General features: G+C 33.9%; 1 protein-coding gene across 4 annotated transcripts in view; it reads left to right on the top strand.

Moving 5' to 3' along the window:
* Positions 1 to 14,822, top strand: part of LOC115440460 (ankyrin-3) — a 137,389-nt gene that overhangs the window by 50,046 nt on the left and 72,521 nt on the right. For 3 of the 4 annotated variants that reach the window (XM_037439525.1, XM_037439513.1, XM_037439517.1), the window contains exon 2: positions 13,093 to 13,200. In XM_037439525.1, coding sequence (XP_037295422.1) covers positions 13,093 to 13,200 — 108 coding nt within the window. Of the gene's footprint in view, positions 1 to 9,214; positions 9,334 to 13,092; positions 13,201 to 14,822 lie in introns of those variants that run through there. The other variant, XM_037439518.1, reaches the window with a different exon arrangement.

Genomic DNA, 14,822 nt, shown 5'->3' with positions numbered 1-14,822 from the left:
TCGAACTTTAAGCTATATTCCCAACTAAACAACCTAAGAGTATATAGAGCTTTTACCTAAGTAGGCACTAACTAGAAATACTAGGAACAAATGGAATTTTTACCCAAGAATACCTAATGACACGTAATCATTGTCAATAAGCATAGCTGAAAGCTTGTTACTAAAACAAAAAACGAGGATAAACATAATATAGAAAATGTAATTAGTACGCCCACACAAAGACTACGAAAATTTCTGGTTGTGAAAATATTGTTTTAAACTCGCGGATAACACAAGTCGACAAAAAAAATATTTTTTTTTGTGTTTCTGTTCTAATGCTTGAATTCTGATTCCAAACATCGAAAAACACTCGGATATCCAATTTTAACTATTAAAGTTTGCTTTTGTCTGATTTATGTTGATAAGTACGTTTTGAAGATTTTAATTGATTCTCATGAGCAATAGGCGGTAGCATTTTGATCATTTTAATTGCAAATTGTGAATTATGTCTGAACGGTAGTAGTGAGTGTTTACTAGTCTATTACTATTTAAAAAAAAGTATATTTGAGTTGTAACAACCGACTTTTATGTCGTTCTTGGTTAGAAAATGGCACGAAGAAAGTGTAAACAGGATGTTGATTAATTCTGTTTTATTTGCGGTGAATTTATTAAAGTAAGAAGCAAAAAATTTGCTTTGGCAACGATTTTGAAGCATTGCGAAGCCTATGACGCTTATTATAACCTCAAAATACGGAATCAAGAAATGGGAAATAAGAAATGGGTGCCTCACGGTGCTTGTGTTAATTTCAAATTGGAAAATATAATGTGAAAGTGAAACCAATAGTAGAGCCTAAATAAGTATAGATGCTACCGTTACATATAAAGTTAGGGCTAATGAAGCAATTTGTGTAAGCTCTAGATCATAATTCTGAAGCTATTAAATATTTAAAGAGATTTTTTCCCAAATTATCTGAAGCTAAAGTTAAAACTGATATTTTCGTTGGACCACAAATAAAACAAATAATGAGCAGCGATGATTTCATAAAATTCCTTATTGCTAATGAAAATGCTCATGAAAAATAATCCTGGAAGCGTCTGAAAGCAGTAGTCAATTGTTTTTTTGGAAATCACAGAGTCGACAATTATGAAGAGTTCATTGAAACTATGCTTGAAAGTTTTAAATTGATGGGCTGCAGAATGTCCCATAAACTCCCATATGCACCATGCTCACCTGGACAAATTAAAGATAATATGGGTGCCTATTCAGAGGAGCAGGGAGAACGTTTTTACCAAGATGTGATGGAATTTGAACGACATTACCAAGGTCAGTACAACGAGAGTATGTTGGGAGATTACATTTGGGGATTAATACGCACATAAACATAAAAGATCCATTAAAAAAAAACATTTTTGAACATGATTTTTTGTTATTTTCTATTTGTTTGCTATTATTAGTCATAATTCTTGTATAAAAAAGACTTTGATGTTCAATAAAAACTTTTTTTATCGTAATTTTAAATAAAATTACAGAGAATGTATAAAAAATTGTATGTGTTTTTTGAAACTCATTAAATTGCTCTAGTTTCTACAAAAGCAAACTTTGATCGGAACAGTTATTTTTTTATTTATTTGTAACATAAGAGAAACCAAAATTTCACATTCAGGAGCCAGACTCAAAAATCGTGTTGACCGGTGTAATAAGTTCGTAAAAAGCCAATCTCATTCCGAGAAGATGAAATAAATTTTACATAAATCATATCTGAAATATACCTGGGGATGACTACCCAAGGTTGTGGCTCGAAGTATATCGCCATTAAATCAATAAAGTGCACTACTATGGCAAATCAGTGCTTTGCTTAAAATTCAAAATGGCATGAATTATGACACAAGTTTCATCCATAAACCAAAGTCGGAACCGTTGTTTAATAAATTATACAAGTGGTAAGTAAGTAGGTAATTGTGCGCAAATAACACTCATCGTCCGATACCGGACACTCGCAGGTGCCAATCGATACCCATGGGACGTAACTCGATGCGGCACGCTCAAGGCGACCTCGCGTAGCGGTCCGTGTCCACGCGACTCGCGGCCGTGTCCACTGTGCCCTTCGTGTATCAGAAAACATATGTCTTAACAGGCAAAGGAAATACGAATCTTACACCTCGTCTTAAAATTATATTATTTTAATAAGGCAACGTATTGCATTTGCAATATATAGGTGCTTTCTTCATGCTTCTCAAAATTGCTCTTTACTTTAGGGATTTATTAATTCACCAAACAAGCCACGATAAGTTAAACACGAAATTAGTTTGGTGAATTTCAGTCATCAAACATTTATGGTCATTAACGAGTGGGGGTTTAAAATAAAACATGAATAATCACTATATATTTTTGTTAAATTAATGTTATACTTAAAATATTTTCTTAGTTAATATTGCTCAATTCCTGCTCATTTTCATTACGGAAGATTGAAGATTAAGATTTCAATTTGAAATTTATACGCGTTCATGCAGAAAGTGTGCATCGAACGTTATCACCATTATAACACATACTTATGCTTTGAGAAATACATCTGTTTTGAAATTGTAACTAGAGTACCAGCAATCTTGCTCACTTGTGAGTAGAAATTTTGTAGCAATCAGATAAAGAAACAAGATTAAGAATATAACATATAGTTATAGTAACATATATTTTATAACATAAAAAATGGGTATAATTCCGGTTAGTTTTTAAATTATGCAACGAAGGAATAAATTAAAAATATGTAATATAAAAACTCGGTTAACTAATGGCACAGTTAATAAATCGAGCAGGCTCATGGTGATAGAGTAAAATTTTCAATCACTACCCACATACTACTAATTACAAACATTACATCACATAATAATGATTTTAAATTAATGAAATTAAACGAAGATATTAATTTCATTACGTGGACATCAAATAAACGCATTGAACACTAATTGTAAGTCGTAAAATTCAGATGAAGAGTAGATTAACTCCGTGAATTGGCAAATTAAATAGGTTATATTACGTAGACAGTAAATACACTATAAATGATTACAACTAGCTTGTTGGCGCTACGCTATTTCCCGTATTATCCCGACTTCAATAAACTTCACTTCATTTTGCGTCTCAAATACAACAAGGAAGGACTCGTGAATGATTCATACTTCTCCAGTAAGTTGACACACATTATTAGGTCAGCAACAATAGCTGTTCAAATCTAGTTTCCTTGAACTACGCTCGTGCGATTCACTCAAATCACAGATCGTGCGGGGGCGGTTGCGATTCATGTAATTGCCTCACCAGTGTTACCCAGCGATGTATTTCTGGCTTCTTATTCATAATAGCGTATTCTTACAATGAGTCCCACGTTAATAAAGTTCTTGTTACGTCGGCTATTTTCTAGGATGAGTGAAAAATAACTCAATTGTAGTGCCTTAATCTTGCATTAACATTAATTGAGAATACCTTGTACGAAGTAAATTAATCGTTGTTTAATGTTTTCCATTTAATATTTGATGGTCAAGTTAAACAAGGCCTATGTCGTTCCGCCGATATTTGAATTGCTTACCACGTTTCCTTCCTATTTACTTTTTTTGTCTAGGTTATAATTCTTCAGTTATAAAGCCTCCCGTTAACTAATCTATTCCAATTATTCTAATTGACTTTGGTAGTACACGTATTACGAAATTAATTACCCTAGCTAATGCTAAATGTTAGTATTTACTAATTACATTACAATGTTCTCGTTGGCATATTAATCTCGAAGTGAAAATTCGATACCGCGTAAGATAATGGCGTAAAAGTTTGCCACAGCGTATGTACCAGTTTAGAAGTCAACCGAAACGGAAAATGTTGCAAATGGTATTCAGTTTATGCAGTCTGGGTATGAGTTTGAAATATTTGTACTCAGTACGAACGTGAATAAAATATGAGGCTTACAATAAGTTTCTATGCATTTGTAACAGGTGTAGGGTTTAAATTATATGGTAGTATGCCAGAAGTGCATAATGATTTCAATCAGCTCGCGAATTTGGATCAGGTGAAATATTGGTACCATGGTAGAATGAATTTTGTATGTTCTGCTATTTCTAAGGACTACGTCGTATTGTACAACAACAAATGGTAAAAAAGTATTAATTCTAAATAATGTACCGTCACGCAAACTCAGGAACAAGATAAATAATTCAAGCATTCAATTAATGAACGTTTCAAAGAACTTGAACTTCTATAGATTGCATAATGTACGGGTGAACGACAGGTATCGACAAATTGGAGGCATATTATATAAGCAAGGCCGTTTATTTATACTTTGAATTTACGCACGTTCGATTGAACTTCAGCTTAAAGTTTACATCTAAAACTTTTATAGTTATCTTAATGGATTCTTCTGACGATATTAATTTTATCTCGTGCTTTACCAAAGGCTTATTGATTTCAATTCAGTAAGTAACCTATGTTTTAAATACAGCGTCTAATCATTGGTAATTTCTTTTACAATAATTCCACGACAATCACTATTCATATCGCCAAACTTAAGAGTAAAATTTGTAGCGTAACAAGGTTTACATAAGATTCGCGCTTTAAGTAAAAACTTGAGCCGCCGCCGCGCAGCCCTACAGAAAAACTGTAACGATGACTCGGTGATTTAGAACGACGCTTCGCAGGCTGCTATTGTCTGCACGCCCTACAAAAATAACAAGGGCCGTGATTTCATTTAGATTCAATTGAAACCTTTTTTCTTGTGTCTTTTAATTTATCTAACGGTATAGACCTTTCACTGAGTTTGCATTTGTTTTAATTTGATTATAAAAATATGATGCAGTTTCATTGATTACTTCTACTGTAAATTTCAATTTTATATCAAACAATATTGTTCCATTTTATTGCAGCTGGAGTGGTTATATAAAAACCTAATTATATTATTAATATCATATTAATAGATTCAATCCATGAGAGATTATCCAATTTTCCGATGTAAAGGACAAAACAAGGATGTGTACCATCCCGTAAAAATTTGGGTTAACCGTTAAGGCACCACCGAGCATATACCAAAATACAATTTCGTGTTTTGATTAAACTAAGAATAATTGCTTGTGTAATAATTTCTATGGCTGAAAATCTCGCAGTTTTGACATCATATACTGTAAATATCATTCAAACTCATATTTTTCTACTATATTTATATAATGGTTTTTATCACTCCTCACAGTAGTAAATAGAATACTCCATGATAACTCTAAACTTATTTTCTTAATTTATTCCTCTAGTCAACAAGTACAAAATAAAATTGTGTCAAATATAAATTAAATTTGTAATAACCGTTGCATGGAACTCATTACAGCGTTTTATGAGCAGTACTCCGGACTTTCCGCTGCAATATGAAACAACGGTCAAGTGCGAGTAGAAATTCCACTGAGGTTCTTGTTTCTAGAAATATTAAATGATGCAGGCCACAATAGCAGATAAATGAGAGGTCTTTGGGGGAGCTTTTGTTCAACATTTCATATCCTGAGATTATTGATGATGATTATGATTTCAAACGCTAGTATAAATCTCTAATCGAGTAACGAAAGCATTTATAAAGTTATTTTATTGAAAGGATAAACTATGTTTCCTGAGATATTAACATACTATGCAGTATCAAACCATCAGGTTCTAGCATTTATATGTAAAATAAATAATGAAGAATAATAATCGCTGAGCGTATAAATTAATCTTCTGGTCGAAGAACTAGTTTTTTTTTTAATATAGAACTGAATCATGAGGCGAGCAAATCGCTCGCTTGGTGGTTACTGGTTAGCGAAACGACTGCCCATAAATAGAACGAACACCGCCCACGACTATGAATTTTAAATCTCTACATGGTGTTGCACGGAGCATTAGAAGTTATAATGCTAGGTAATTACATTGGCTACGATGTTCTTCAAACAGATACATGATTTTGCTCATATGTCACTAACAAAAATACATCGCGGTGTTACTTTTTTCTGCTGGATAATCTACTTTAAGGACACTATTCGCTCCAGGAAAATAGATATTTGGGATTCCTGACATTTAAATATGTACAGTGCTTCTTTTCCAAGTGGACTGTTACCAGATAGAAGTAGAGCCAAACAAGAAACACCTTTAACATAAAATTTGTTTGCCTGCAGTAATGTGGTACCCTAAAAGGGTTCTGCAAGTTGGCCCCTGTACCTGCATTATGCGTTCCTCTACATTAATGAGCCGTGCCCGCTGCACGCCAGTTTTATGATGGCACAGGAAATCATAGAGTCGACGAATTACGCGCATACGTGACCGGGTACAGTTCGTGTCCCTAATCATTCGTCTTCATCTCACAACATCCCGGAATCGTCGGTGTGAAATTATCGACCCGCTATCCGTTCGCGTACCAGTTTCTTTGTTTGACTTTCGTATTTGCTATTACATCCGATTAAAGTCGAAAGTTGGTACCGATTTGCTTTATTACATTGACATTTACTTTTACCTAGCTTAGATGATTTTGTTTCCTGGCATAGACTTTAAACCAGCCTAGAAACACATTGATTTTTCAGTTTCATCCGATTAAAGTGGCGCGACATCTTATCTTTTCAGAATCTGTATCAGAAGTCGACCGATGTCCTACTTTACTGAAATATGATAAATTAATTTTATATACAAATATATGATCTAGTAATAACGTAACGTTTTGTAACATATCATATTAGTAACTTATATTACATCATATGTACTACATACATATTATGTAGTATAAAATAGCTGACATGAATTAAAACGCTATCAATCAAAACTGTGAAAGATATTACAGTCCTGTGTACAGTATTGTTGCCATCGTCGAAGTGTGTCACTCCCATTACTGCTTTCTAACGGTACTTTCTATTCTTTGTGTAATGAGACTTATTATTTTATGGTATTACTGCGGGTTGCGACTCATGGAAGCCATCGAATTTTGGATGTTCAAATTACATTCGTCGTGCTTTGATAGAATTATTTTGGATGTAATAATCAATTTTATGGTTGTACACCGTGTCTATGGTATACAAAGCGTATCTGCGCTTGCTTTATATTTTTACATTTACTTTTAATCTTGCATTGCACGCTGAAATTGTTATAAAGTACTTATAAGAAATCAGAAGGAAGCTTCCATCCTATCACGCTATTCATCCATTTTATAGTCTTCATGTATTATTTCACACTTTTTCCAGTAGTTAAATAACTATTGAGAAATGAAGATGTCAATGGCCTTCCCCAGTCATTCATAAAAGCCAGACATCGTTTGTAAGAACATCTATGTATTCAGATTACTATTCTACGTCTGAATTCATTGATAACTCGTGAATCTTTGAGTTGAATCGACGTAATTTACATTTGCAATAAAGGCTACAGCGCAAATTGCTTTCAGAGGATATAAACCTACATATTCAGCTTTTAAATATTATGGCTTCATAGCTTTGCGAAAACTTGAAGCCTTAAATGCAATACACCAGTAAATAGAGCTATAAGGTCGTTTACATTGATATTGAAAATTTTACTGCTAGTCTAAAAATTTATACGATTTAAGGTTCGTTTATTCTAGTATCAAAGTGTTCTAGATGAAGTTTTAAGTGTTGTGTAGATAATATTATTTACTTATTGTGAAATTCTACACTAGTATGAAATTAGCCGTTGCTGAAGATGCTCAAGCACATATTAGTTTCATTTCATTAGTCCACGCACCGCCTTAGTCGAAGCTTCATAAAGATTGCAATTAGAATATATGCGATGATCATTTATGATTCAACAATAATTAGTGGGACCATTGTTAGCCTAGTTCCGTAGATTAACTTAATCGCTAGACATTGCCGCCTCATCTCTGGCATTTGGACGTCAGACTGAAATTGTTCGAGTTACTTCTCTATTTGAAATTACTCCAGATCTGACTTACAATATCAACTACATAATGTATGTTAACTGTAGCTCCTAGTTTCACTGTAGAATGCAAAGAAAATGTAACACGATACATTTTAATGATTACTTGAATCTCAACAATTCTCGGTATTGCTCCGGTCTGGAATCTTATCCCGTTAGCATCCTGGTGGTCGTGAGTGACATGTTCTTGAAGGGAACAGTCTAGGTATTTGAGATTAAAACATGAACCACATCATGTTTACATGCACCACATCTTAAACAGGAGTTTAAAATGTATAATGTATGAAATAGATTCTAATCTTTAACATTCTCGAAATAAGTTCATTTTTTTTAAAATTTACCACAATTGCTAGGCGATTCTGTTCTTAAATAGACGCTGAAACGCAATACAACTGAACTAGGGGAGCCTCATATATCCTATAGAGTTAAATAAGGACGTGCATTGTACCAGTCATATTGTGGCGTATCTGCGGCACAATTATGTCTATAGGGGCAACCTTGAGCGCTTTTTGCAGTGGCAAATATCACGATGAATTGCGTTTTCACAATGTTATTATACTACGCAGGGTTCTCCAAACATTTCGATCAGATATTGATTGTTAAAAAGTAATAAAAGGTATCGAAAATGATGGCTGACAACGTTTGGTACACCGGAATCAAAGATTCACAAAAAAATATGTTAGTTAGATTTTAAAGCACTGAATATTCTGTCTTGTAAAGTATAGTTGCTTCACAAAAAGCTGTCGATAACAATACCAATGATCAGATATACAGACGTTATACAATTTACAAAATAAATTATGGAGTCGTACTGTGACCGCATATTGCAGACCTCTGTTCTATTAAATATGAATTTGCTAAATTAATTGCACGTGATAATATTTGGGTGACTAGCGAATGATATAGTAATTTACTTTGACACATGTTTGTGTGCGGCGTAAAGCCTTTAACATTGCTCCACCTTTCGTGGCCAATATTTTAAATCAAAATGTATCATTTAGTGGAAAATCTCATGGTTGTGTCGTATGATGCATATGTTGCATGGTTGAATATTTTAAATGATCGAAAGTAAATTAGACTGATGCCTAACGTGCGAAATTTTAAACCTGTAGCATTTGGTATACACGTGAGTGTTAATCAAATAATATAACCCAGCTCTCCTGTTTTCCAACCATAACACCTCACACCGTGTCAATTACATATTACCTTTATTATACAACCGTATCAACTTCCACACGTATAGTTGTAACACTACAATCAGCTTTTGCATCACAAGCGTCCAGTTCCTCTATCAGTGCGGTAGCATCAGGATTTACGTTCGCTGTCTGTCACCTGGCAGTGTTGCGTGAAGAGTGCGCAGGCGCAGTGCAGCAATGGCCGTGTGGTGCGGCGCGCGCATACTGCCGCTCGAACGACGGGTGTATTCCATCACATTGGTGGTTGGTGAATTTTGTGTCTTGTGCTGTGTTAACTTTAAGAGAGTGTTGTGTTATGTCGGTATCGATAGGTCGATACTAATGTGTGTAATTTGAGGTTTAGCGAGGAACTTTACACATGTTTAATTATATTAGGAGTATACTTTTCAGGATCTGTATTTATAAGTTCGATTTATAGTTAATTCCTTTTTTGGTTTATTTTTTATAAAGCAATTAGTTTCCTTATGTACACAACTAAACTCCAGCAGAAACAAGTTAATGAACTACACTTTTTGTCGCGGCCAAAAACTCGAAGGCTTTTAAATTAGGCAAAAACTTTATTATCTATTGTTTATACCAGTCACCACACTTATTTCTACGTAAATTTTAAAAGTTATTTCCCACGATACATATAATTAAAATGTATTACATGAACGAAATAAAAAGTATGGGAAAACATCTAAATGGTGGTGCAATTGTTGTTAACAAACAAAATATTGTGAGTTAAACTTTTTAATCTGTATATCAGTTTGAAAAGTAGAGCGTAACGAAAACAGTAAAGATTTTAAACGCTATAAACTGCAGACCGTTTATAGTACAGTTGTGTTAAATACATGAGCTAGGGCAGGAATTAATGCTTTTTCAACTAAAATTTTCATTGACACCGTTCAATCAAACGAAATTAAAATAAGGTGCTATTAAATCCTATATCAAGAAAATACAATAGCATTTAATAAATAACGAACCATAACTCATCATCTTCCTGGGTTCGTCAAAACTCTATTTTAATATAAACTTGCGCAAATTAATCTAAAGCTTAGAGCAAATTGAATTCTGATTACATCAGGATTTCGAAAGAAACCCATATATTCACAGCGCTATATTTCTAAAATAATGGATTATGTCGCTCGACAAAATCAAAGCATCATCTGAAATCAACTTTACCAATAGGCAAAGACGCGATCTGAACTACATAGACGTGCTCTTGAGTTAGCCGCATCCAAATGTAGATATCTCAAAATGGTTCAGGTTAAGATGGTATAGGCTATGGATACGTTGCATACTACTTGATGTGATGTATTTACTTCTAGGTGCTAGATATTTAGGCTAGGTACTGTCTTAGATTTCTTGAGTCTATAAGAATATTTTTAATCAACTTATAATTGTGGTACGCGTGTTCAACGTTCAGGTTTCAAGGTCATTATTGCGAACGTAATTACTGGGTATTATGTGATTTAACATATATTCACTCAAGGTGGCTATCGCAGTATAGTAAAGCTTTATAAGTCAAAATTATGGGTGGTTTTGCTACTAATTATTAGTACTGGCGCTTAACATTAGGAGAGCGATTTCTTCATCTCGCTATTCAATAAAAAAATCGTTTGAGGTTCAACGCACAAGTAACAAAACGAAGAAATGCGTGGAGGATTCAATTCAATACTATTTCAATCATTTAAATTAGAAATACTCGTTCTTTTTTTTAACATTGCGTACATGAACCCTCCACGTAAGTCCGTTGGTGGTGTGTCATCCGCAGGCTACGGTCACGAACATACTTATCTCTGTCGAATCGATTCACAAGTGCACGGAAGTTCGAATAATTTTATCTGCCATCTACGTTTCGCTTGCTTTGCGGTGCTCTTATCTGGACAAATATTTTATTGTTGGATATTTTCTTTGTTGTAATGTCTTTATTACAGTGTACATTTCAGAATTAAGATAGGGATCGTTTCAGATTATTTGCTTCAGAAGTATTGAAGTATCTATTCTAAATTTGAATGGGTTCGATTAACAGCCGTTTTCCATAAACGATCCCAAACCCAATCTTTAATCCGATTCCCAGAAAGCACCTATTATAATAATTTATTTGTAAACTGGTCAAAGACAATATTCTGTTTGGTCCATTCTTGACATAGATGGAAAAAAGCGACTGGAATTGTTTATTAAAAATCATTGTAGATCGAAAACAGTTAATCGATTCGCGTTTGCCGCTGCTTTGCATAAACGAATGTTTTCGTTGCGTTGTTACGCACAGCGTTTTCTAATTTCATTATAAAAACTATTACATTTTCTTTAACACAATCATTCAATACTCATATTAAAATCGATTTTCTGAACATCTAGAAAAAATGTGAATATAATTGCTCACTACAATATAAGCTACAAAGCTTCCATCATTAAGGCTTTTACGCTAATTGATTTAATGATTCCTTTTAATCACCATTTCTCGGTACAATTAGATTACGTTTAAAATGTGCTGGGAGTGTCCGTCTGTACACACCTACAATTTGTCAGATAATCGCGAACATTACGTGCACGGGAATGACTTAATTATTATTCATTATCGCTGTTACTTCCTGCCTAAAATCTAACATAGATATTTGAAATAATTCTTTGGCGTTATTATTATGGGCATATAAATCTGTAACATCCCCATTTTCTTTTTCCTTTTACGTAAAATATATTATTCAAAATATTGAATAATGCCTCAATTGATTTATGCTTCTTGAGCTGTATTTGAGATTAGGTAAGGTTATGCTTTCAAGGATATGAAACACTCTGATATATGAGGATATTCATATAATACCCATTAAATCAAATAACATTAGTATTTTCGCCATCAACAAATCAAATATCGACAGCTGTGTACGCAACTTCGTTCCCACAACCAGAAGGCAGCCCTTCGCAACTGGAGCGAAAAATAAGATTTTGTACTATCGGAATTGACGGACCGATCCGAGCCGTGAAATCTGAGGGCACGAACGACAACACTGTCGTCACAAATCATTCCTTACAGACTCGTGGATATGCACGGTTTTCGTAATTTGTCTATTGTCGGATCGATATTGTGCGTATTTGTGTTTTGAGAATCAAAAACGTCATTTTATATACAGAATATATTTGTAAACGTTAAGATTTTAAACTATCTACATTGAGGTAATATTTAGTTCCAAGTTTTTCACCACTAATCCTTAAAAAGTAGGAAAATAGGCTTTACTAGAATACAATTGATACGCTTTAAAATCACTCGTCTCACGTCTGAAAAAGCATTTAAAACATACATAACAGTGGAAAAGCGTTTGTCAAATGTTTTTGCCATTGCTCCAAATCAATTTGCTACTAGTTTCGGTTATTGTTTTAACATTTGCTCCTTAACACTTACTGCATAAATATTAAGGCGGATTTTCGATCATTGCATCACGTAAAAAGCCCCTTTTCAAATCCGCTGGTGCGCTGATAAACATATATGCTGCGATCTATAGAATAGAAGGAAAAATAGGTCCATTTCAAACTACAAGCATTAGATAGCTGTATCTTAAGGACTAAGAATGCAGAATATTGTTTAGTCTTATTGTAGACTTGGGATTTGTGATTGGATTAGCCTATGAAATATCGTATCGTAAATACCGTGAACTATAAATAATATTGTCGACTTATGAATATTGTTATAAAGCCCTCCTTAAACGCCAATTATGCTTATTGGTTTTTGTGCCATTGATGTAAATGACAGCCCAAAAACATTCTATTTCCTTTCGTTTTTACACGATATGTTACGGTTCCCAGGTGATGTTTATCAAAAGTATAACTATTATACAGAGCTTTGAAATTCAATAACTCATAGCTCATTCAGGTGTTCTGCTATCATCATCATCATCAGCCACATAAAGTTCATTGTTGAACATAGGCCTCCCCCAAAGATTTGACTTGCCGAAAGCGGCTTGCATCTAACGTGTTCTACCATAATACCATCGAATTTGCTAATAATAATAATGTTGTTTACAGATAGAGCCGAACACAGCGTTCCTGCGAGCGGCGCGGGCCGGCCAGCTCGACACAGTCGTCGACCTGCTAGACTCGGGCGCTGTCAAGGACATAAACACATGTAACTCGGTGAGTTTTCATTACTTTAAAGTCAATTACAGTAGGCTCTGCAGGTTTGACACCAGGAGCTGTAGCCAAGATGCCCGTCTTCAATTTTTAACGCTTAGGAAACAAAAAAAATTACGGAAACATATTTAGCCAAATATTTATCGTTGGATTATAATGTTATATCGTACATTTTTTTAAAATTTTCATTAGTGTTAAAGATTATAAAAAGGCACCTTGACTATGGCCTCTGATGTAACGGCGTTCGAAATAGGATTTAATTGTAGTTTATTACTTATTGTTGCAACAATAAATCTCATTTCCTTCTTTCTTTTTAGGGTGTGTAGAGGTTTTGGCCTCAAATAAGCTATGTTTATTTCAGAATAGTACTTTTCTAGGTCTCATATTACAATAATTGATATTAGATAGTAATTGTAAAAGGGTGATGCTGTATAAAAAGAAAACTAGTGTAATAGTTATAATTGTTTTAACGTGCAGACTGGCTCTAGATTTATGCTATTTAGATAATGTATTCCAGGAAACTATATTACCGCTATATAAGCTAGTAACATAAACTAGTTAAGGTGCTTACCCTAGCAAAACGGCACCTTAACCGTTCAAAAGAAATAAAATTGTTTTTTTATAGACATTATTCGTAAATTGTTGCATATTCCCGCCCGTACCTCGTGCGCTGTCAAGTACGGAACTAATTGCTCAAGGCCGTTTTGCTCAGGGAGGGGCCTTAATAAAGGTTATCGATTTTATGGCTACGACACACAAACGTCTGTGTCCACAGCAGGCAATCTTCTCTCAAAGGGTTCCTCACGACTCGCAGCGGCAATCTTGTCAACTTTAATTACTTTGTACGCAATGTACGTGAAAGCTCGCGTTGTTGAAAACGGTGGACTGAGGATGTCCGTGTGTCATTAGAATGTAATTTATAAAATAAACCTTGTCTATGTTTGACGTATGACACGATCAGTAATTGGGAGGACGTGTATTATAAATTATGCAAATATAGATATACATGAATGAATATGCATTAAGTTTTTCCCGATGAGGAAATGGGGATACTAATAATCTTTTTAAGGAAACGGAAATATTACAATTGGTCATAGTATTGGACCTGTTTTCTCATAGATATATACACACTTGGATTTTAATTAACAATTATGTAACCTCACTGTCTAGTATTTATATTTGTAAGAGATACTTATACACAACGCTCATTTAAGTCTATATATTAAAATAAAAAGAATCAAATTAATTTTAAAGCGGTATATAAAATTTAAAAAAATACAGAAAATATGTGAATATAACTGAAATGCCATAATAATAAAAAAGTAATAAAAAAATTACAACAGTAAAACAATAATAAGTATAACCAGGGCTTTTTTGTGAAGACACACGGGGGCACGCAATGCGCCCAAAGAAATGTCGAAAATAACGAAAAAATTTACATTAAAAAGTACAGTAAGGGAACGGGGTACACAAATTATAGACTTACAACTTTCGAGAATTACCGTGCCTCCAAAAAAGAAGTAAGAAAAGGCCTGAGTATTAATCACTAATAAAATAAATATACCATGAATAAAAAAATAATTAACAACCGTAGTAAGATTATTCACATAAGATTACAAATAAAT

Source organism: Manduca sexta, chromosome 3, assembly GCF_014839805.1.
Source record: "Manduca sexta isolate Smith_Timp_Sample1 chromosome 3, JHU_Msex_v1.0, whole genome shotgun sequence".
Taxonomy (NCBI): Eukaryota; Metazoa; Arthropoda; class Insecta; order Lepidoptera; family Sphingidae; genus Manduca; species Manduca sexta.
This window is presented reverse-complemented; position numbering and strand designations above follow the sequence as displayed.